At 43.1% G+C, this 23,866-nt stretch overlaps 1 protein-coding gene across 2 annotated transcripts in view; it reads left to right on the top strand.

Moving 5' to 3' along the window:
• Positions 1-23,419, top strand: part of Atg4c (autophagy related 4C cysteine peptidase) — a 68,118-nt gene extending 44,699 nt beyond the window's left edge. For both annotated transcript variants that reach the window (XM_050136283.1, XM_050136282.1), the window contains exons 10-11: positions 5,119-5,238; positions 21,939-23,419. In XM_050136283.1, coding sequence (XP_049992240.1) covers positions 5,119-5,238; positions 21,939-22,106 — 288 coding nt within the window. In that variant the 3' untranslated portion in view covers positions 22,107-23,419. The remainder of the gene's footprint in view (positions 1-5,118; positions 5,239-21,938) is intronic.
• The last annotated feature ends 447 nt before the right edge of the window (positions 23,420-23,866 follow it).

Raw genomic sequence — 23,866 nt, 5'->3', positions numbered from 1 at the left:
CTGGCTCCGTGAGCCTCCATCCTGCTTAGATTTTCAGGGGCTCGTTTGGATTCCTAGCCATCGCTGAAGCCCATTTTCATAGATTCTGCTTTCCCTATAGGTCATCCAATATTTTAAGTCAGAAACATTTGAGTTCCTAAGTGAGACAGATAACTATTATATCATCTTACTTGGCTTTTCTTAATTGATGCTTTTATGGATTAGAATGGTTTGATCACGGATGGCAAGAGCACCGATAGTAAAAGAAGGGTCAGTGGGAAGTGTGCTAAACGCTGTGTTTTAGAAATACCTTTTGAGCTAATATTAATATTAATGCCTAACAGTTTTCAAAGAGGTGTAGATATGAAAACAAACTGCAAGATTAAATGTGGATTAGAAAAATGTGTTGTCAAGTGACCCGGCCTCTTTTGTCAGTTCATGTCTTAGCTGTGTTTCCCCCCTTCACAGGATGCTGTGTGTGAACGGTAGAAAGAGGTCTGCTGGGCAGCTGGGCTTAAGATGGCCGGGGCCTCACCCTTGCTAGGCAAGAGCTCTACCACTGGCCTAAATCTCTGAAGCTGCAGAGACTGTGCCTATATTCCGCCCTGCCATAGGCCAAAGCAGCGCCTTTATTATTAGCCAGTGGTGATAAAACCTATTCACAGTGTGCAGAGCCTCTTTTATACTTTGTTAGAATTACTTTTGCAGACTCTTTTTTTATGGATGAGGAAATTAAAATCGCAAACCTTTTCATCTGGCTCCATGTAAATAATTGTAGCCGTGAGATTTTAAATGAGTGATCTAAATCTAACAGGATTGTGAAATTTTAAATAGGATATCTGCACCTTAAGATTAAAGAAGATATTTAAATATATCCTTTGCTATTAGTCTTACATGTTGATGTCTTACATTTTTAGAGTTGAACTCTAAAAATTTTGACATTTTGAAACTAAACTTCTTTCGTTTTGAACTATCATTTATTGAGTTGAGTTTTCTAGACAAAAGTCTGTAGGCCTCTCTTGAACTTTTCCATGTATCTCTAAATGCTTTTGTTATGTCTTTATATTAATTTTCATTTTCACGATATTATCTCACAAATATGTTAGGATATATTGTGGGTTAGCATGTGTGATTGAGCAGAATTCTATACTGGGGGAAGAGAATCTTCCTCGTTTTGGGTCATCTTCATTAAGGTTTTTGTTTGTCTTTTGAGTCAAGGTTGGCTGGCCCAGAACTTGCTCTGTACATCAGATTAGTCTTAGACTCATGGAGATCCACTTGCCTCTGCCCCATCAGGGACCAGATTAAAGGTGTGCATCACCACACTTAGCTGAGGGCAGCTTTTAATGTATAAAGCGCCACGGTGTGATTTTCAGGGAGAGAGTGGGGTTCAGAGGAGCAGTTCAGAAAAGTCAGTGAGAAACTAGAAGAGAATGAGAGGAACGCGGGGACCTTAGAGGTGAGTACAGGTTCAGTTGCAGGTTTTCAACGTCAGTTACCTGAATAAGACAGAATTTTAGTTGTTGGAATGGAAGGAGTATGATATGTGTGTGTATTCATGTATTTATACATATGTGCACATGCATATCTTACAAATGTAATTTTATGTGCCCATATGTGTCTGCGTACACACATGAAATGTATATACAATGTTTCTCCTAGTCCTCTCAGCTCAGAGTTAGCTGAAGGAGTCAAGTTGGGGGCATTGGCTAACTCAGTTGGCTTGCCAGCATGGCTCTGGGTATTTTCTTGATTGCTGATTGATGTGGGAGGCCCCCCCCACACACACTGTGTGTGATACCACCTCTAGGCCCTGCCCACTGTGTGGTACCACCCTAGGCCCCGCCCACCGTGTGTGGTACCACCCATAGGCCCCGCCCACTGTGTGGTACCACCTCTAGGCCCCGCCCACTGTGTGGTACCACCCCTAGGCCCCGCCCACTGCGTGTGGTATCACCCCTAGGCAGGGGTCCTGGGCAGTCCAGGAGAGTTAGCAGCAGAAGCTGGGGATGAGCAGCGGCAGCATTCCTCTGTGGTTTCGTCTGTAAGTTCCTGCCTTGAGCTCATGTCCTGGCTTCCATCATGTATGGACTGTGACCTGAAATCCAAGTTACTTTTGGTCCTGCTGATGTCAGGCAACAGAAAGCAAATCAGGACAATAGTACATATGTATTATTAATGAACTGAAGTTTCTTAATTTAGACACTGTGAATCCTTATTTAATATACTTTCAGATTTATAGACCATAGTATATATTTCTTAAAAATACTATTCTGTTTACTAAAAATACTGTTTTTATTTTATTTTTTCTTTTTGAGATGGGGATCTTACTATATAACTATGGCTGGTCTAAAACTCACTTTGTAGACCAGGCTGGCTTTGAACTCAGAGATCCACTGTCTGCCAAGGGTTGGAGTTAGAGGCGTGTGCCACCACCCCTGGCAAATACTACATTCTTAAAGGTCAGAAAAGCCCTGTTCCTGGGCACGTGAGTCAGTTCCAACTCCAGACTTCAGACCCTGGGAGGATCATGTAGTGGCAACTGTTTCAGCCACCACCAATAAGTTAAGAAAGATGGTGGACAGATGGACAAGGGAACAGTGGACAGATGGACAAGGGTGTGGGTGAATCTGCCAGGGAAGGGCTTTCTTCATGACTCACGCATGCGAACTGTAGCTAGTGGAGAACTTGTTCTCTGACTGCTCAGGAAGCTTCATCCCAAGGTCCAGAATGGTGTAGGCAAGCCTGAAAGCAGCTGTCCCGGTACTGTTCCCGTACTTAGGTAATAAAATGCATTATGCCAAACAATTACCATTCTTAATGCATATATAAAGAGTATGAACCCACAGTGTCTCCCTCAAGAAATGAATTACATAATTAAACACCTAATCATGTCTTGCATTAGGTGCCTAATAGTTATTTGTTTAGGCAATGACTAAATGATGCATTAAAAAATGAAACAAATAGGAGTTGACTCTTTTTTTCCCCCCGGAAATATATTTCATTGTCACAGAAGAAACTATCCATAGTTATTATTCCCTAAAATGTGTATATGAGGTAGAGGCTGCTATTACCAGACACTAGAATTTTAATATTAAGTCAGTCATACATGCATAGCTTAAAGAATTACCATAAAAGGAGCATGGCCTAGCAATACCACTTCAGAAAATATTTAAAAGGTGAACTTACTTTGTAATAAATAGAAAAGATTCAGAATTTAAGTTAATGGTTTGACCTCAGAACCTGAGGAGAACAAAGCAGCCTGACCTCAGCTTAGGGACAGCGCTAGGGCTAGCTGCCTTCCTGGGCCCTGCTCCTCAAGCCGCGGCAGTGACAACCAGAGATCTGTATCTGTGCTCTGGGGGTAATTAGCAAGTTCTTTGTAGATAGCAAGATAGCCGCAAGTTATAGTTTACCTTTGTGGTTCTTATCTGTGGTGATTGCGGTGAGACACACACTGCCACAGTTGCTGGTGCTGGAAACGCCTTAGTCACCGCTTTGTACAGAGGAGAGCACATCCGCAGGCGAGCTAGATGTGTGTGGTTGCACCCCTCAGTCTTTCTGACTCTCTTCCTGAAGAATCAGTTTTTGTTACTGATTTTCAAAGTTTAGACAGATAATTTTAGACATTGTGTGTAAAAGATCTTCTCATAAGTATGACCCAGAGCTATGCCTTGCACCCCGTCCACTCCTCCATATCACAGTTAACAGTTTACCTAGCCTTCCTGTCTCATTAAAATAAAATAGTTGTAACTGTATTAGCAAAAGTCCAATGAGACAGAGCTTGTATTGGCTAGTACCTGGAAGATCTGGTGTAGCTAGCTTAGACTCCACTAATTGAAAAGAGTGTTAACTAAGCATTTTGTGCAAGTCAAGGGTTGGTGTATGTTTACTGAGGTGTTGGATTTGAATCTAACACACAGTTGGCCCGCTCAGAATGTACATTTTTTTTAGAGCCCCTCATAAATGAGTGAGTTTCACCCCCCTTGTATCATTTCTATATGGGAATGAACAAGACTATAAAACAATAGAAAAGAAAATTGGAAGACTATTCAATTATGTGCCAATAATTTCACACTCAGGAGGCAGAGGCAGAGGCAGAGGCAGAGGCAGAGGCAGAGGCAGAGGCAGAGGCAGAGGCAGAGGCAGAGGCAGAGGCAGAGGCAGAGGCAGAGGCAGAGGCAGAGGCAGAGGCAGAGGCAGAGGCAGAGGCAGAGGCAGAGGCAGAGGCAGGTGGGTTCCTGTGAGGAGGAAGCCACCTTGGCCTACATAGGCCAGCCAGAGTGACACACTGAAAGCCTGTGCCAACAACCAAATGAGCAAAACAACAACAACGAAATCAAACAAAACCTCTGAAGTTGACTATGTCAGTATAGGACATTTACTGAGTCTGTGTGTTAGATGTAAGAATAATAAAGGAGTTTTGAGCTTTAGAAGAACCTTCATTTATCTATGTGTACAGCAAGATTAAAAAGGAATTTCATTCACCCATGGCCACATGCATGGTATTTGTTTCATTTTAATTCAAAGTAAATTTTTTACATCTTAAAAAGACTTATATTGGATATTTGAGTGTGTGCATCATGTGTGCAGTGCCCATGGAGGCCAGGAGGGGGCACTGGATCCCTTGGCACTGGAGTTACAGGCAGTTGTGAGCCATCTTGTAGGCGCTGGTTCCTCTGCAACAGTAGCTAGTGTTTGTAACAGCTACCAAGCCATCTCTCCAGCCCCTGCAGCTAGGAATTTTAATTCAGTCCTTGTTTATGGATATTTGGCTCATTTTTAGCTTTGACTCTATGGCTAAAACTGCTATGAGTATTTATTTATAAACAGTAAATAGCTCAGTCTCACAAAGATGCTGGCTGACAGGGTTCTAGACTAGACTACACAGGCCCACTTTGGTGACTTGTGTTTCTTCTTTTCTTCAAGTGTCAGAAATGTATCCCACACTTGATAAACAGCGTAGGTCACATAGGATGAAGGATAAATATGCACCATCCTGGTTCTTGTGCTTTATGTCCTAAGAGAATGGGATGTAAGCTGCTCCTTGGAAAATATATTTATAGTTTTCAGAAAAAGTATTTACTTCAGTCCATCAAGTAAAGATAAATTAATCCAGAACTATTCTAAACATTACAGACATTCCACTGTCCTTCTCCTAAGAAGATGTCATTTCGGAAGATGGATCCTAGTTGTACGATAGGATTTTATTGTCGAAACGTCCAGGACTTTGAACGAGCATCCGAAGAAATCACCAAGGTACCGTATTAAAAGCATGGTGTTTAATGCCTGTAAATTACCTGATTTATATTCTATAACAATAAATGTGTAAACTGTTTTATGTTTGTAAAATCCTTCTTGAATGTTGCTAACTTTGGGGAGCCAGCAGTTGAGACAAGTTTCCAGCGACTAGTTGAAGTGTTGTCCACTAGGTGGCAATGTTGAAACAAAAATCCTGCCAGCTCTGGCCCTGGGCAAGCAGTTAGGTTACATCCTATTTGAAGAGGATTTTAAAGGGCACTCCCTTAGGGGTAGAAGAAAAAATTAATGAAGTATTTGATCAAGTCAAATTTCATTTCTCTTTACTCCAAGTGCTCCTTTTATTTATTTATTTTTAAAGAGAAATGATATTTTTGCGTTTCCTAGAACTGCTTTATCAAACGAAGTGTGTTGTTACCTTCGTTATCAAATAAAGTGTCTGGTACTTGTTACCAGACAAGTGTGCGTCTTGTCTGGTCTGTCTACCTAATGGCTCTTTGAAGTAGTTATGCAGCTTCTTTTTGCGTTTAAACTGGTGGCTGTTTTAGGTGCATGAGTACTCCTGAAACACAGACACAGCTTTAATGCCCCCCGTATTTGGTACTTTGGGAAAGAGATAAGATTAGCTGCCCAAGAAGCCAGAGTAGCCGGAAGGGTGTCTTTATCAGCTACGTAGCCTGTCCTTTCGTGGTAAGTCAGAGCAGCACTGGACTCACCGCGAGGCGCTCAGAACGTGTGCCCAGATGGACTAGGGTTTTAGTACTGTTTAGCGTCCAGTTGAATTTATTCCTTCAGGAAAGTAGGTATTTTACTTCCACAATGTAAAAATAGCATTAAGTACAAAGTCTCAAATGAGAATTTTAGTTTACTCGACCTGCCAAGAAGAACGGGAAATTGAGCAGGAATGTGAGAGAAAAACAAGCAAGGAGATATTGAGATCCGGAGCCCTGCCTCCGCCCTGCCCCAGTCCTCTCCTGCTCGCTCTCCCTGGCAACAGGAGGCCACTGAACAGAGCAGAAGGCGGGGTTCCCATCGCCTCCTTCCTGGAAGTCAGGAAGACAGGGTAGATTCTGGTTTGATAGTCCTTTGTCTTTATAAAATACCATGCATGTGCTAAAATATATGAATCTAGGCGATCCAGTGATAGATGTTGATATTGATGAATAGTTCCTACATCAAGGTGTATTTCTCTGTTTTCATTACCTTACTTTCTGTTTGGATCAGAATAAGTGTGTTTGAAAGAGGAGCACAGTCTACTCCTGTGGCAAAATGAAGCATTTACAGAGGAGTTGTGTTTTGACCTTCTGATTAAAAATAGTAATTATGGCTTCCTTTACCAGAAAAGCGATTAGAATTATTGCTGATGTATTGGAGAGTGTGCAGTGCTAAGGCAAAGGGGGACCGTGCTGCTGTGTATTCTTGTTGTACCGAGTTTTTAAGACCCAGTTCACTGCTTTCTTAAGAGAATGCTTTTCAGTAGTGCCCAAACCTCATCTTGTCAGTTACTGTTAGTTGGGCAGTTCTAAGTTAAGCACATGCATCCCCAAACCAGAATTTGGCATTTTTAGTCAACGTAATTATTTTCCATATTTCTTTTCTAATAGGATTTATTTTCTGTTTTCTCACTTTGAAAATTAAGCTAGGCAGTCTAGAATGTCATGTTTAATTTGTCCATGTTCTGTGGGCGAATAGGCTCCTTATGTTGTGTGATTGAAAAATGTTAATAAAAATTGTTAAGCTAATTATTGGACGGAGTTCATTTTGTCAGGTACGTATGCAGCTACTGTATACAAAGCATAATGGGACCAAGATGGAATTCCTGCTTTGAACGAGACATAAAGCTTCTAGCCTCAAGTAACATTTATGCTTAAGGAGGGGGAATACGACAAGCAGACATATATTAGGTTGAATATGATAAGCGTCCATATGAAACTAGAAATAAATTGATGAGAAAGGAAGCAAGTTGAGCCCAGAGAGATGGCACATCCAAGTCAAAGTATTTTATTGTGATGGTGATATTTAAGCTGAACCTGAAAGCCTATGCATAATTGCCGTTGCTCAGTACTTAAAGGGACTGACTAGTCAGAGGGAAGGCCAAGAGAAGCGGTTGTGGTGCACAGCCAGAGAGGGGTCCACTCTGGTGGATTTCTAGCACTTAAAGGACAGGATGTCTGTCCCCTGACGACCTGAGCCAGAACCCCAAAGGGTGTGTCCTGGAGATTTCCGTTTCTAACAAAGCAATCTTTACACCAGAGTTGGAGAACTGCTTGTGAGTCAAGCCAGGGCGGGATACTTGCTGTCTTCAGGTGTCACTAAGACATTTAATACATATCTTTATCTCTCTTCACAGTGGAAAACATGGGGGTAGAGTAAACTTATGGTTTCCCGTTTTCATTTAGTTTACAAAGTTGTTTAAGTTATAAATGACGGAGAGTGTTCATCAGTCACACCGAGGCAACAGAGAAGAGCAGCGAAGGCCGTGTAGACTGCCTGTGGCTTAGGAATCAGCGCAGGCTGGGCGACGCTGGAAAGTTCATTGACACAACATTGCAGAGAAGCATGAATCCCAGGCCGGAGCAGCACATTAATAATGTATTTTGTGACATTAAAATTTAAATTTCAGGCATATAGACATAGGAAAAAATGCCTGTATTCTACCACTGTGAAAAATTACACATATAATATAATTGGCTACGAATCCAATGGATGCGGCTCTTTCCCAGTTGCATTCCTCTTCTTGTGGGTACTGGTAACGCCATCCTGGATCAGCCCGTCACACCCGTGCTCTACACATCTGCAGACGTCAGATATTACTCTGTATGCGGCCAAACCTCTCAGATTGCTTATTTCAGTTTTTGTTTTGTTTGTTTTTGAGACAACATTTTCTTGTATAGTCCTGGCTATCCTGGAACTTGCTTTTGAGACCAGGCTGGCCTTTAACTCACACAGATCTGCCTGCCTCTGCTTCCCAAATCCTGGGATTAAAGGTGTGTACCACCACCATCTGGCACTAGAGAATATTCTTGTGCCCATCTGATCCCTTTAGGATTGCATTACACATACCTTGTACATCAGAGTCGAAGTGCTGGGCACAGGGATGCATGGTTCCATGTTTGTCACATGCTGTCCAATGGAATCCGAAGGCACTGAATGCAAGAATTCCCAGCACCTTGCATGATAACACATGAAACTATCTGGCCTGTAATTTTAGTCAGTCTGTTGGGTAGAAATGGTATCTGTTTGGGGTTTCAGTCTGTGTTTCTCTGACTGATAGTGAGGTTAAACATCCTGTCAGGGTTAATTGGCCCATTTGGTTCTTCTTTTGTGCGTTTATGGCTCCTTTTCTTTCCCCATTCTTCATGAGGGCTACTTATGAGGGAAGGCTTTGTAAATTTGGACACCGCTGCTTTGATGGCTTTATATTTGGTAAATAATTCTGCCAGGCTACTATTTTACTTGTTAATGCTATCTTTAACTTTAAGATTCCAAATAACTGTTCTTTATGTTTTTTAAATTTTGTATCAACAGAATGTTTACTAACCAAAGATTACAAACATACTGACTTCTTCCAGAACTTTCCTGCTCCTGCTCTAAACTTAGGAACTTCCATTTTTCCCTATACAGATAAATGGTTGGCCTGGCACCATTTGTCAAGTGTAGCCTTTCTTCATTGATTTGTAATGCCCCTTTCAAGGATTCCTGGCTGAGAACCAAAGGCGTGAGGTTGGAGAGGAAGGACTTGGTGTGAGGATGTCTCTGAAGAATCAGCAATATCAAGCAGACACTCACACTTAGATCAAGGGAAAGAGAGAACAGAAGCAGGCCTAGTGGACTAGACGAGAAAGCGGGTCATTAATACGGTTGGCCACCTACTCAAGAAATATTCGAATGCTTTACGCCTCCCATTCCTGCAGAACTCAGAGCTCCTGAGCCCATGTGGTCACACCCACTGATATAACCTATCTTCTCCTCTTCTTGTCCTAACGGGAATTAAAAACCCAGTCCCTTTGCACAGTCAGGTTTACTGGAATGCAGACACAGCAGCTGCCAGCTTCCTAAGAGCTTCCTCTAGCTCTGTCTCTGCTCTTCCTGTTGTTATCCCTACCTCCCATCCATTGTTCCTCCTTCTTTCCTTCCCTTACATTCTTTATGCCCTTCATTTTCCTACATGCTTTTTAATTTCTGGAAAGATAAGTGATTGTCATGGTTCTAATCCGAGATGTTCCCCACAGGCTCATGTGTTTGAACACCTGATCGTGAGCTGGTGACATTATTAGTGGCAGAGGCTGGAGAAGCTTTAGGGCGTGAGACCCTGCTAGTGAGGAGGCTTCTCTGGGGGCTATAGTCTGGTGCTATTTCTGTGCCCACTCCTCCTCATACCTGTGCCTCCAGGAGCAGAGCTGCTCCTCCCTCCCTGGTTCCCTGCCATGATGGGCTGAATCCTGAAACCATGAGCCCAGATCAGTCCTACACGGCTTCTGCCAGATGTTTGCCACAGCGCAGAGTCGTGTGGGTGTAGGAGCAAGAGGATCAGTGGGCAAGGGGGCCGCTACCGGGCCTCACAGCCTGAGTTAGATTGTGGGATAACTTTCCACCTGGGGTATATAATTCTCTGTTTCTTCTTTTTACTTGGTTCCTCTTTATTTAATATATTTTGTGGCACTATCATTAATTATGTACATATTTAGGATTATTAGGCCTTATTCTTCAATGAAATCTACTGATTGAAGTTTTCTATTAGTGAGGGGGCGGTGGTGGCACACGCCTTTAATCCCAGCACTCTGGAGGCAGAGGCAGGCAGATCTCTGTGACTTAGAGAACAGCCTGGCTAGTTCCAGGACAGGTTCCAAAGCTACAGAGAAACCCTGTTTTGAAAAACCAAAAGAAAAAAATCTATTGATTTACTTAAGAGTTTTATTAGATTTATTTGTCATATTCTATGTGTGACTATTTTGCCTACATGATGTCTGTGCCCCATAGATGTGCATAGTACCCAAGGCAGTCTAAAGAGGGGCATCAGATCCTCTGGAATTGTAGTTACAGATGGTTGTGAGCCACTGTGTGGGTGTTGGGAATCAAACCTGGGTCCTCTGGAAGAGCAATTAGTGCTCTAAACACCAAGCCACCTCTTCAGCCCCTGGATTGGTTTTTTTTTTGAGACAAAACTTGTGTGTGTGTGTGTGTGTGTGTGTGTGTGTGTGTGTGTGTGAGTGTACATGTGTAGATCAGAAGACAGCTTGAGGGAGTCAGCCCTCCTTCCGCCATATGGATTCCTACAGTCTTGCTCAGGCTGCCAGACATGGCAGCAGTCCCCTTACCCGCCAGCTATCTTGATGGCCCAAATTCCAGATCCTCCTGTTTCTGCATCGCAAGTGTTGGGATTACAGGCCTGCACCACCTCGCCTGGCCCAACTGGATCATCTACCATGATATAATTGCGTCCCCTGTCTCTGTAATGCTTCCTGCCTCATGCTCTGTTTCTGGGCTTTGCTGTCCACAGTTTGAATCTTAGAGGGTGCTGGATTCCTTGTGTTGTAGCGAGTGTCGCCCTTCTGATGCCCTTGTTCCTTCCTGCCTCACCCTTCTGATGCCCTTGTTCCTTCCTGCCTCACCCTTCTGATGCCCTTGTTCCTTCCTGTCTCACGCTGCTTTCTCCTGGGGTCTTTCTTAATTGCTTTCATGGTTATTTCTTTCTGTGCTGTTTGTTGATGAAAAAAACTACTTTTGTTTACGTCTTTATTTTTCCTCCATTTAACAGAAACAATTTGAAATCTTAAAGAAGAGTTGAAAATATAATATAGCTAACTTCGTGCTGGGACCGTCTGAGAGTAATTGCTAGCATAATACCCCGTTATGCTTGAATAATTGGGTGTGCAGTTCTTACAAACAAGGACATTCTCCTGCATCAGCTCAGTTCAGCGGTCACAGTCGGAGAAGTGACATGTTTATCACGTTAGCGCCTGAGAAGGCACCGTTTACCAGTTACCCTGCTAGGGCCTGGTGTGGCTGAGGGACCGGTTGACGGCCATGCGCGGCAGCTTTGTCTCGAATCCGCTTAATCTAGAGAAGTTCACTGTCGTCCCTGGCTCTCACATGAGCTTGTAGTTTTAAAGATGACTAGACCTGCATAAAACAAAAACAAAAATGGGACATCTTTGATAATTTTTCAGCTTGCGCCCACAGGGCAGGTTTGCCTCCTGTTTCCTCAGAATTTTGAGGTCCCCCACATTTGTCAGGTGTCTTACAGCAAGTGACACAGAGTACGGTATTCTTACTGAACTTCAGTGGCTGGCACATGGTTTCAGTTTGTCCCTTTGCTGCATCAAACTCCCATCACTTACGGTGATATCTACTGCATCACTGTACTAAGTAGGCCAGAGAGATTTCTCCCACCTGCTGGGCCCGGCCCCACCTAGTGGCCTCGGAGATGAATTGTCTTGGAGGTATTTTCCTGGGACATAGGGCTCTGTGTCTGTGATGTTCCTCCCCTTGTCTCCTGGCCTCTGGCATCTCCTGACTGATCCCCTCCCCTCGTCAGGGTTCTCACTCCATAAGATACGCTCATCTCATTGCTTTCAAAGCTTTTCAACAAGGGTTTTTTTTTTTTTTTAAAAATCTATTAATTTCTTATGATTGCTCTTAGTGGTAGAGTTATTTTTACACACACTGTTTCATTGGGCTCTCCTAACAATGATATTTATAAAGTGGCTTTTAGCTATTTTTTTTAAAGCTGTACGACTTGACTATAAAATGAAAAGATCGATTTTAAAAATCATAAAATTATTTTTATTTTTTATTTCACTAGAATTTTGCCATAGGCCCTATGTATAGAAAAAGACCTGTTGCATTTTATTTAATATCCATCCCAAGGCGGGTGGCCACTAAAGTAAGTTATAAAAGCGCAACAGTAGAACACAGCAAATGGGAAAGAAGTGGGTGACTGTGTACATCAGCAGTACCATTCCATGGGCCCTGCCTCAAGCTGGGTCTTTCTCCACCGCATACCTATGTCTGCAGCATAGGGAATTCTTCCCATCTCTCTTGACCAGGCATTGAGTGGTCACTTCTGTCCCCTCTCATCATGCTGGCCCATCGTGGCATCTTCCTGTTTCTTAACAGTCACCGTGCCACACCTCCAGTCTGCTGCGGCGTAGGTGCCACAGTCATTTCATTTAAAATGGAGAGATGGCTCAGTGGTTAAGAGCACTGGCTGCTCTTATAGAGGCCCTGGGTTTGATTCCTCGCACCCCTGTGGTAGCTCACAACCCTCCGTAACTCCAGTTCCCCGGGATCCGATGCTGTGTTCTGGCCGCCATGGCTACTGCACGAATGTAGTGCACAGATAGACACACAGGCAAAATACCCATACTCATAAAGGAATAAAATAAGTTAAATTAAAAATGTGATTAAGCTTGTGCTAATAACTTCTCATTCATACCTTTATAGTTTCTTTCCAACCCACTCGGTGTCAAAGCCCAAATGTGTACTAACCCATGTGGCTTCATGGGGCCTGAGAGCAATCCCTGCTTCCTCCTCATCAGGCCCCGACCTCACCTTCTACCCTCTTCTCCCAGCCCTTGTCCAGCCACCGCTAACTGAGCCTCTGCTGGTTCATGGAGTTCTCTCTGTATGTAGAATTCTCTTCTGACAGATACACCTGTGTTCCCTCCTTTACGTCTTCCAGGTCTGTGTTCATGTTCCCTGCTTAGACTCCTACCCAGCTGCCTGTAGCGGCCCCTCCCTGTTTTGTCTCCTTAGCACACTTGCTATCGTTCATTTTACACGTGTGTACCGCATCTGTGTGTGTTCTGCTGCTTCAGGCACACACGTGTCTTTTCCACAGCAGTGTCACCTTGGCCAAGTTAAGGAAATGGGCTGAGTTCATTGCTGAATCACCGATGCTTACTTAGACTTGCCTGTCCCATTCTACAGGCCAGTAGGTGTTTGTTGAGAGGAAGAGACCCTGGTGAAAGCTTTTCTCAGCCGTTCTCAACGAGCTCCATGGCTGAGCTATGTAGAAAGTCTGGTATATGTTCACCTATTCATCTTAAAATGTACAGCAGTCTGCTTACTCAGCACTGTTAGCGTGTGCAACTCAACATACACTTCTTCAGAAAGCTGATTTGTGAATGTGCCAAGGGAACATGCACATACATCTTAAAAAATCTGTCGGTCGAGTCCAGGTTTCCCTGTTTAGGAACAGAGTGCTGGCTGCTGTGGAGTTGAAACCAGCTTGAGTCTTGCCTTCCACACCTGCTCTCTGGCCCTCCCCTCCCTCCCCTCCCTCCCCTTCCTCCCCTCCCTTCCTTCTCCTCCCTCCCCTCCCTCCCCTCTCTCCGCTCCCTCCCCTCTGTGTTTCCTGCTCCTTCCTGGGAATGATGAGCCCAACCCCAGATGATCTCTCTTCTGTTCCACAGACCTGCAGCTCTGCGTCCTGTAGGGAACTGCTGCTGACATGTTTGATTGTCCCCTCAACGAGAACACCTTTCTTAGGAAGTTCTCAGTTTTGAATTCTAATTGCTATAGCCTAACTGTTCTGATACGCTGTGCCTCTATGGACACTGGGTATATATGCGGGGCGCAGCCTTACACGCAGGCCAACTCTCATACACATAAAATGAATGTCTTCAGAAGACATGGGGGTAACCACTAAGTGGCAGTGCCAAGCCACGCCCCTTGCCACGCCTCAAGACTGCGCTCTTCCTCTCGGCCTCCCCCTTACACGTGAACCCACCTTCCTGCGGCAGACCAGCTCTGTTCCCAGCTGCACAGAGAACGCACATTCCCCACATTCCCGAGAGTCTTTTCGATAGTCAGGTAGATCCTGCTGTTGAAAAGCTGCTTGCTTTTTGTTGTTTGTCTTACGTTGGGTTGGAACTTGCCTCTGTAGGCCTTGTCCTCAGTAGTCACAGAGGGAGAGAGTTTGCTTTCTTGTCTCTGATCAAGATTCCTGTTATGGTTTCCTGAGTCCATCACAGTTTCATCTCTGTGAAATTGCTCTTGTGTTTTAGGCACATGTTTATAATATTTCCCAAAGACGCTCTTTCTAGCTCTACATTCTACAACTACACCCTTTTCCTTCTGGAATCTAGTGATAAGGACTCTTGATTTCTTATGTAATCTTCAGTGGTTTCGAGTTTCATTAGGAAGACAAGAGTGGACGTTAACAATAAATGACTCTGTATGTTTAATAAATGCCATAAGATTAATATTATGATAACAGCAATATCAGTGATAAAACCAACACATTAGACACCAGACAGTCCTGTAAGAACTTTAAATACATTAACTGTCAGTCTGTACAGCAACTCTCTGGGGTAGATGCTAGCATCTCTGGCATTCAGCTATCTCTAGCTAAGTGAGGCAAGACAGTCTGGTCAGGTAACTCACTCAGGCCCACATATTTCACTGGCTCTGAACAGAGTCTGCCCAGTGCCACAGTTAATGTTAGTCACCTGTACACCGTACTGGACAAGTCTGTGGGTCTGAGAGGAGCCGTCAGTGTGGTCTGAGGTAGCGTCAGGAGAATCTGGGCTAGAACTGGACGGACTGCTCCTGTGCAATCAGGAAAGAAGTGTGAGGAAGGACTAGCCAGCACTGTGGGTAGAAGCTCTCTGAAGAACGTTGTGAGAAACTTGTGGTAGAGTGGTTATCAATTGAGCAATGAAACCCAAACCACCTTTCATCTGACTCGTCAGGACCTGAGATCTGCCCTCAAGGGCCATGCTTTCCTGTATTCTCTCATCTGTCTGCTCAGATGTGCTGAGAATGCGGGTATCCACAGTCTTCACTCCCTCCGGCTCCTCTGCCAACAGTGCTTGCTTTTTGTTATTCGGGTTTCAACCTCAGCCTGGCCGCTTCTGACCACAGAGCCTGAAGATGTCCTTAGCACATGGCCTTGCTTATTTTTACCACGCTCCTCATTTGTGAATGGCACACAAATACCACTGGGTACTTGTTTAATCCCCATCTCTCTACCTTTTTTTCCCTCCAAGAAGAATCCTGATTGTATCCGTGATGATAACGCACTCATGTTCCTAGCGCCTCAGTCTGGATCCAGTTTGAGCAGTGAGGCATGGGTGGGCGTGGACCTGGAGTTTGGGGGATGTTTTGCTGAGGAAATGGGATCTGTGTGCAACGTTGTTACTCTCACATCCACCTGCCCCTCCCTTGAAGGCAAACTAAACCTACGGGATGTTAGTAATCTTCTGTAATTGGAAGAGCAAGGTCAGGGAATTATAGAAACTGTCTTTTGATGTCTGCTAAACAATGCAAGCTTTAAAAAAAGACTTCTTGTTACCTTTATTAATTGTCTTTGTTTTGTTTTTGTCTTTGTTGCTTACAACAGCTCAACTACTAATTCATCTAAAGGTCTCACTGTTAACAGGGAATTCTGGAAGGGAATAATCTGGGGAGGAAGAACTTGTTCTATTTTGTTAGGATTGATTTGATCCGATGTTGCAACGAGCCCTCCTTGTTGTACGCTGTGTAGCATAGTAGTCATGTTAGAATTAAGCTGCCGGCGATCAAAACCTGGCTGTGTCCGTCCCTTCTAGCCATGCAGCCTTAAAGAAGTCACCTGATCCTGGAGTCTCCACTCGCCTCGGCTGCATACGGTCGGTGACGATAATGCTTAGCAGAGAAATAGTTGAAACTGAGAGCAGGTAATATTTTAAGGGGGCGAATATAGGATGAGCTAATGTGTAGGAGAGGCGAAGGCTCTATTTTATATCTGTATTTGGGGATGTGGAAATACACAGAGACAGTGAGTAAAGGAAGGGATGAAAGATCGTTCTGAAAACACCGGGAAGATAACATTACAAAACCAAAAGAAGTACCATTTAAGAAAGAAATACTCAGTGTTGGTTAGCATAGAAACACGGCAAGAATAAGAACTAATTAGGGTGTTTATCTGAGAGGGAGAAGTGCGGCTGGATTTAAGGGTGAGCAGTGAGGGGACAGGCATAAGGGGGCTGACAGACCTGCATCCTTAGTTCCACCACACGGCTCTGTAGTAACAAAAGGACTCTCCACTGTGCATTTGATTTCATGTGTGTGGGCTTGTCACCTGCATTTGTCTGTGTATCATGTGTGCCTGCTGCCCATAGCAGCCAGAAGAAGGTGTCAGGAATTACAGATGGGAATCAAACCTGGGACCTCTGTAGGGGCAGCTGGTGCTCTTAACCACTGAACCAACTTCTCGGCACTCTTTAATGTGTGTGTGTGTGTGTGTGTGTATACATACTTAGTTTTAGTTTTGGTATTTTAAGACAGCATCCTGATAGAGTCAGTCTAGGCTGGCATCTAACTCTTGATCATCCCAAGTACTTGGGAGTGTGCCACACTTATGGGTGTGTGCTATCATTTCTGACTTATGGTATACGTTAGTCTATATTGTACATTTGCACGTGTCACCGAACAAGTGTGTATATAAGATTAAGACTGCCATGCTTTAAACAATTGAAAGGCCTTTCAAGGTGATTTTGACAATTGTTTTATTTCTCATGCTTTTGGCCGACTTTGGAATGTGGCCAGCACGCCCAGTGCAGCTATTACGGACAGTCTCTGCAGACTGCTGCCGGCTGCAGTGATTGCCATGTTTGCTAGGAGGCCATAGTGGAATGGACTTTGGCATGAGGAAAGAGATCATCCCTTGTTTTACCTCTGTTCTTCTAACTAGCTTTATGATGAAATAAATTACTCCACCCCTATCTTCTAGATTTTTTTCCTTTCTAAATTCTGAAGCCTGTCCACCCAGTGCATAGATGAAGTATGATCATATTTCTTTCCTGTAAGGAAATCTATGACTTGCTTTTCAGGCAATAAAGCAGCTTCAGCATGTATTTGGCCATGCTGTAAAAACAGAATAGAATTTAGACTTGTCTAAAGTTGACCAGCAACCGCCCTAGCCCCTTTTGGAAATCAATTATGCTGTAGTAAATTAATTTATCTTAAAAATTTTAAAATGCTATTTTCTTAATTTATGAAAAATATGTGTTTAAAAGTTTAGGAATATATATATATTATTAGTTATGTATATTCCAACAGGAAAAAAAGCCAATTGTTAATTTTCCCCTTTAGAGACAAATGTTAATATTTTCAATGTATTTCTTCCAGCCTTCAAAAGGCATACAATTATTTTAATGTGCTTTAGGTTAAGTTTTGTAAATAGCTTTATATTCTGTTTAAAGATATACAGTAGGGCAGGGAGATGGCTCAACAGGTGAGAGCATCTGCAAGAAGCCCTGGTGATGTCGATTCTGTTCTTGGCACCACACAGCTGAAGGAAAGAGTCGACTCCAGAAAACTGTCCTCTCACCCCACAGGTGCCTTCACACGTATGTAACAAAGCTTGTAAAAGGTTATATAATGAACATTGGGGCCTGGAGAGGTGGCTCAGCAGTTAAGGGTGCTTCTGCTCTTCCAGAGAAGCCGAGTTCAGTTCCCAGAACCCACATCAGGAAGCTCACAACTACTGGTAACTCCAGCTCCAGGGGATCCAGTGCCCTCTCCTGCCCGTCAGCAGCACTTGCACACACGTGGCATATGCATGTGTGTGTGCAAGCACACACATACAAATAAATCTAAAAAAGATATACAGTAAACAGTTCCCTAAATAATTAAATAATTGACATTGTACTTAACTTGGAATAGTATTAAATTAGTGATATATTGTCTCACATAGATAACCTAATTTGGAATGTTTAAATGTAGATTTTGTATTACCTACTTTGGAAAATCCCAAAATTTTGACAAAATTGTCAGTGTTCCAATTAAAAAAAGAATACCAGACTTTTCTTTCTTTCTTTCTTTCTTTCTTTCTTTCTTTCTTTCTTTCTTTCTTTCTTTCTTTCTTTCTTTCTTTCTTTCTTTCTTAAAACAGTTTCCTTAAGATGTATTTCTATTTTTATTTATGTACCTGTGTTTGTCTGTGTGGGTGCACACTGAGACCAGAAGAGGACATTGGCTCCCCTGGAGCTGGAGTTACCGGTGGTTGTGAGCCACCTGATGTGAGTGCCGGGAACCAAACTTGGGTCCCTGGAGGAGCAGCAAGTGTTCTTCCCCACTGAGCCCTCTGCCCAGCCCTCAGTTTTTCAGATCAGTACTTTGTATTTTTAAAGCTGTCTTGCTGCACTTCTCTTAGCTACGGGAAGTATCTGGAAGGTGTGTGGGCAGGTGTTTGGAGATGCATGTATCCATGATGAACCGCTGATGCGGTAGTCATCTTCTCTGGCCGTGTGATCGTTTGAGTGCTTGAATTTGTCTGTTTAGAAGCGAGAATGAACTAGACAACTTACAGAGCCTCCTTTGGTTTTCATTTGTCTTGAAATCATGACTCACTTTCCATAGCATGTTGTTGATTGGGTTTCATTTAGCTTCATCTTCTAGCTAACTGTCCGGTATAGTGCATAGTTTTCTCTTATTAATTAAATTTATTCATTTGTTTTGCATCCCAATTGCAGTTTCCCTTCCTTCCTCTCCCCCCATTCCCTCCTGCCACTTCCCCTCCACCCCCCGCCCCCCCATAGAATGTTTTAATAGGTTGGATAATCTTGAGCGTTTACCTTTAGCTTCACAACAAAACTGAGCGGGAAAGTCCCCACAGACCTTCCTTCCCACGATCAGTCTTTCACAGCAGGGCAGTGTGTCTGTTACAGCCAAGACACTCAGACTGACATGTTGCTATTGTCCCAAATCCAGAGTCTTAAGATTTACACTGTGCGCTGTATATTCTGTGGCTTTTGACAGACATATTGAGACACATGTCATTATAATATCATAAACAATAGCTTAACTGTCAGAACCCTCTCTGCTCTGCCTGATCAGCCTCTGTCCTCCTAGACACCGAGCTTTTTTCTGTGCCCATCATTTGCCTTTTCCAAAATGTCCTCCAGCTGAGGCCATGCAGTACGTAGTCTCCTCGGACTGACCACCTCCGCGTGGTGATATGCACTTGAAGTTTTCACATGTGTTTTGAAAGCTTACTTCTTTCCAGCACAGATTGGCATTCCGTTTTTTGGATTACCACAATTTATTTGTTCTCTCATTAAAAAACCAACAACAGCATCGTGATTACCTTCAAGTTTTGACAATACGAAGAGAACTGCTGTAGACATATAGATGCAGGGTTTACATAAGTGTATTTATCTTATGTATACGAATGTTCGCCTGCAGGAATGTATGTGTACTACATGTGTTCCTGGTACCTATGGAGGTGAAAGGGTCTTGGATCCTGTGACAGCTGAGTTATATAGGCAGTTGAAGATGCCACGTGGGCGCTGAGTCTGATCTCCGTCCTCTCAAGAGCAGCCAGTGCTCCTAACTGCTGAGTCCCCTCTCCAGCCCTCTGCTGAATGGTTTATGTGGACACTGCATTTTAACTAACTTGGATAAACCTTTATTTTTAATTTTATGTATGGGTGTTTCCCACATGTGTGTTCACGGAGAGCAGAAAGAAGGCATCAGATCTCCTGGACCTGGAGTTTGAGATGGTCATGAGCTACCATGTGGGTGCTAGGAATTGGATCCTGGTCCTCTGGGAAAGCAGTCAATGTTCTTAGCCCTGAGCTGTTTCCCCAGCTCCCTGGATGAACCTTTAATATATTTCTCATTTGAGAGCCTTTCGTCTTACTGTAGATAAACTCAGAGAGATTGGACCATTGGTAGTTCTCAGAGCTGGAACCGACACGTTTTTGTGTAGGAGGCTTAGATTGCAGGAGGGTAAACGCACTTTATAAAGGGTAAAAGTTTTCTTTCTGACATTTTCCCTGCGGTGCAGATTTAAATCTGATGATCGATGAGCATCTTGGCCATAGCCAACAAACCCAAAAGTCTCCTTTCTGATCTTGGAAGGAAAGGTGACGATTCTCAGGTTAGCCGTGCCGTGTTGATCTGAGAACAATGTAATATGGACGCTTGCCCATCAGATACCGGACTTCACAAGTGACATGGAATGGATATAAAGTGACAGGCAGGGTCTGGCGTGTTTCCCAGCTGTTGGCTGGTGGAGGATGAGTCCTCAGATGCCAATCCTTTCCGCCTCTTGTTCTTCATTTTCCATATTTTTGTCCTTCTCCTCATTTTTTGTAGGATGCAGATCAAATAAACTAGAGCAAAGTATAAATTAGAAGCCTGCTATGAATTACAGGATCTGCTGTCATCACCTCTGTTTTAGTACTTGGCTGTTTTAACAGGGTTTGTTTCCATGCAACAAAAAATGTGTTTTATGCTAAATGGCTCATTGAAATGTTTTTTACATTGTCTCTTTTGCCAGAGCTCCCTATTTAAGCCATGTTTCGAGAGAGCTTACAAATGTGTGTGTGTGTGTGTGTGTGTGTGTGTGTGTGTGAGAGAGAGAGAGAGAGAGAGAGAGAGAGAGAGAGAGAGAGAGAGAGAGAGAGAAATCTACAGGTAATAACAAACCATATTTAACTGACGACTGGTGATGTGTCTATGTACAGTTGGTATTCTCTCAGCCTTTGCTGTGTAACTTGAACTTTTCAGAATTTTAATGGCATTTATTGGCAACAAAACTTGGTTTCTTCTGGGCCTGCTGGTACATGCCTGTAATCCCAGTATTCTGGAGACAGGGCCGTTATGAGGTTGAGGCCAGTCTGGGCCATCTTATCTCAAGAGCGAAAAAAGAGAAAGAAAATTTTCTGTTCAAATATTCTTCAGAGAAAGTTTTCTATTCATTTTTATGAACATTATTTACATGTTACTAGAATTTGTTTAACAGAAGATTTAAAATTGTTCAAAGTATACTTGACTCTGCAACATATAAACATTTGTTTTGTAATACTTGCACGTTTCCCACAAGATTGTAGGGGCTGCTTTTTTTTTTTTTTTTTGGTAAGGAGGCACTGTGTTATTGCTGTACAAGAGGTCATTGTTCCATGTTGACTGCATCAAAGCAGAAACATTTCAGTCACAATTGTTGGTATAGGAATCTTTGAAAAGACCAAACCTATTTTTTAATTTTTTATTACATTTTTAAAATGTGTGTGCCATTTTTTACAAGTAGAAGTCAGAGGACACCTGTGGGAATTAATTCTCTCCACCCTGTGGGTGCTGGCCATTGACTGAGCTCGGGTTGTCAGGCTTGGTGGCAAGCATCTTTTACCCACTGAGCCATCTCACTGGCCCTCAAACTGAGGTTTTGAAAGAGCTTTATGTTCTTGCTTTCAGTCCTTTAAAAACAGTTCTCTCCTAGGGAAGTTGACTGGCTTAGGCTGTCTCATAGATGATGAGGGTGAGTGATTTTTAAGGCCACCTTGAGGTAGTTGCAGAACTGAGCCCGTACCGCGCCATCTGACTTGGCGTCGCATTGTTTTTGTGTGCGTTACCTCAGCAAACCGTCTTTCACAACAGTTCACCGCAGTTTTGTCACGTTCTGCCTGCTAGCTAAAAGAAGATACATTCGAGCTAGTTCTTCAGCAGGACTACAAAATAATAGGACTAGAAGGCTGTGGGAGACCTTGGGGTGGGAGAACCCGGCGATGGCGATCTAGCTTGTATTTTTATGGGTAAACTGATCCTCTTTAACCCTGTAGGCAGGACGGTTAAAACAACAGCACTGGGTGAGTGTAAGGGAGAGACATGTACAAGACAAAGCCGGGGCCGAAATGTTTAGTTTTGTCGTGTGGCCCTACTATGCGCAGTTGCCTCCAGTGTGTGATTCCTTGTGCTGTCTCTTGCAGATGTTGAAAATTTCCTCTAAGGAGAAATACCCATTGTTTACTTTTGTGAACGGCCATTCCAGAGACTTTGATTTTACATCCACTGCAGCCAGTGAAGAAGACCTGTTCTCGGAGGACGAAAAGAAAAAATTCAAAAGATTTAGCACAGAAGAGTTTGTCTTGCTTTAAAGACGAGTGCATTCGTGTTTCCGAGAAGCGCTTGACCACAGGAGGGCCACGGAGAGTAACAAGCAGGCATGAGATCCTCTGCCGTCCAGTCCTAACTGTGCGCCGTCCTTCTAACAGTGCACATTTGACAACACCCAAACGTGAAAGGATTTTTCTGAAGGAAATGACTTGATGGCCCTTGCTTCTGAGTGATAAATAACAGTGGTTCCGGTTGCATTCCAAAGACATGCTGACGAAACACTACCTTAACCATAAGCCTTGATTCCCAGCATCTTCTGCCTGTGCCCACTGGTCCCTTGGAGGTTTTGTGATACAGGTTCCCTCAAAGATTGGGATCGCCAAACTAATTTTCAAAGCCTTGCTTGGTGTTAATGACAAGAGACCAGAGACTGGATCTTCAATACCCAGGCTCCTGCTGTTAACGGAACCAGAGGATGCTTTGGATTTGGGTATCTGGATAACTAAATGGACACGTCAAATCATGTAAGCAGGAGTTTATGGCAATACTTAACCACATGGTTTTCTAGTAGCTACTCCTTATGCTTGTGCAGAGCAGTGAAGGATGAATAGAAAGCATTGTCTTTTCTTTTCTTTCTTTGCTTTTTTTTTTCCCAATCCTGGGGACCGAGCCCAGGGCCTTGTACATGCTAGGCAGATGTTCTACCTCTGAGCTGTCCTAAAGTGTAGATTTTCCCCATGTATTTAAAAGTTAAGTTTTTAGTAGTATCTATATTTATTTTAATTAGATAAAGGAAATTGTTTCCTATCTTAAAAGTGAACTTTTGTAGTATGATAGGGCATCTCTTGGGTACACAGTGGCACTGGGTTTTGATCCTACTTCATGTTCTGGCTTTGTGGGAGCCTAGCCGGTTTGGATGCTCACCTTCCTAGACCTGGATGGAGGGGGGAGGACCTTGGACTTTCCACAGGGCAGGGAACCCTGACTGCTCTTCAGACTGGAGAGGGAGGGAGAGAGGAGTGGGGGGAGGGGGAGAGGACTGGGAGGAGGGAGGGAAATGGGAGGCTGGGAGGAGGCGGAAATTTTTTTTAAAAGTGGTTAAAAAAAAGTGAACTTTTGTGGAAATCTAATGTATTACCCAATTTTTAAGTCTAAAGATGAATAGCAAGAAAGATATGGATGTTTTTGATTTTGCTGTTTGTTTAAAGTGTTGCCATGGTGTTTAGAGGTTAAGACTGTTTGCAGGTTAAATCTGCCTTAAATGTGTTGAGAGTTTACTTAAAGACAAATTTGTGATATAAAAATATGCCAGGATTATAAAATAAGTACTTTAATAAACATGTGAGAACATAAATGCTTTTGTTTTGGTTTTAATGTTTGGATTATTTTAATTCTCTTATTGAAAAAAATCATTATCTCAGATGAATTCTCTTTGTTTCTGATGAATGGAGATGATGTTAGGGAAGCAGAGCTTTAACTGTTTTATGAAGCCTCTGTGTTTCCTCCTGGAATGGTGACCTATAACGATGTAACAGTTTGTATCCTGTAGCCATTGTTCGTCTTTACCAGAGAACCCCTGTGTTTACAGTTGCATGAAAAGCCAAAAAGAGGGTGGGACACAGCTTCAGTAAGCCTGAAGACTAAAAACAGGTTTGACATTTCCCATTGAGAATGGTTTATTGAATTGAAGCAGTCTAAAATCTAAATTTTCCCTTTGCCCTAGATAAATCTAGACAAATTAAGTTCAATACTAATTTTCCTAGAATGTCAAGGCAGTATAAGAATGAGAAGCCAAGAATAT

Source organism: Alexandromys fortis, unplaced genomic scaffold, assembly GCF_014885135.2.
Source record: "Alexandromys fortis isolate MF-2015 unplaced genomic scaffold, M_Fortis_MF-2015_v1.1 scaffold_13, whole genome shotgun sequence".
Lineage (NCBI taxonomy): Eukaryota > Metazoa > Chordata > Mammalia > Rodentia > Cricetidae > Alexandromys > Alexandromys fortis.
The sequence above is the reverse complement of the archived record's forward strand: the minus strand, read 5'-3'. Positions and strand labels throughout refer to the sequence as shown.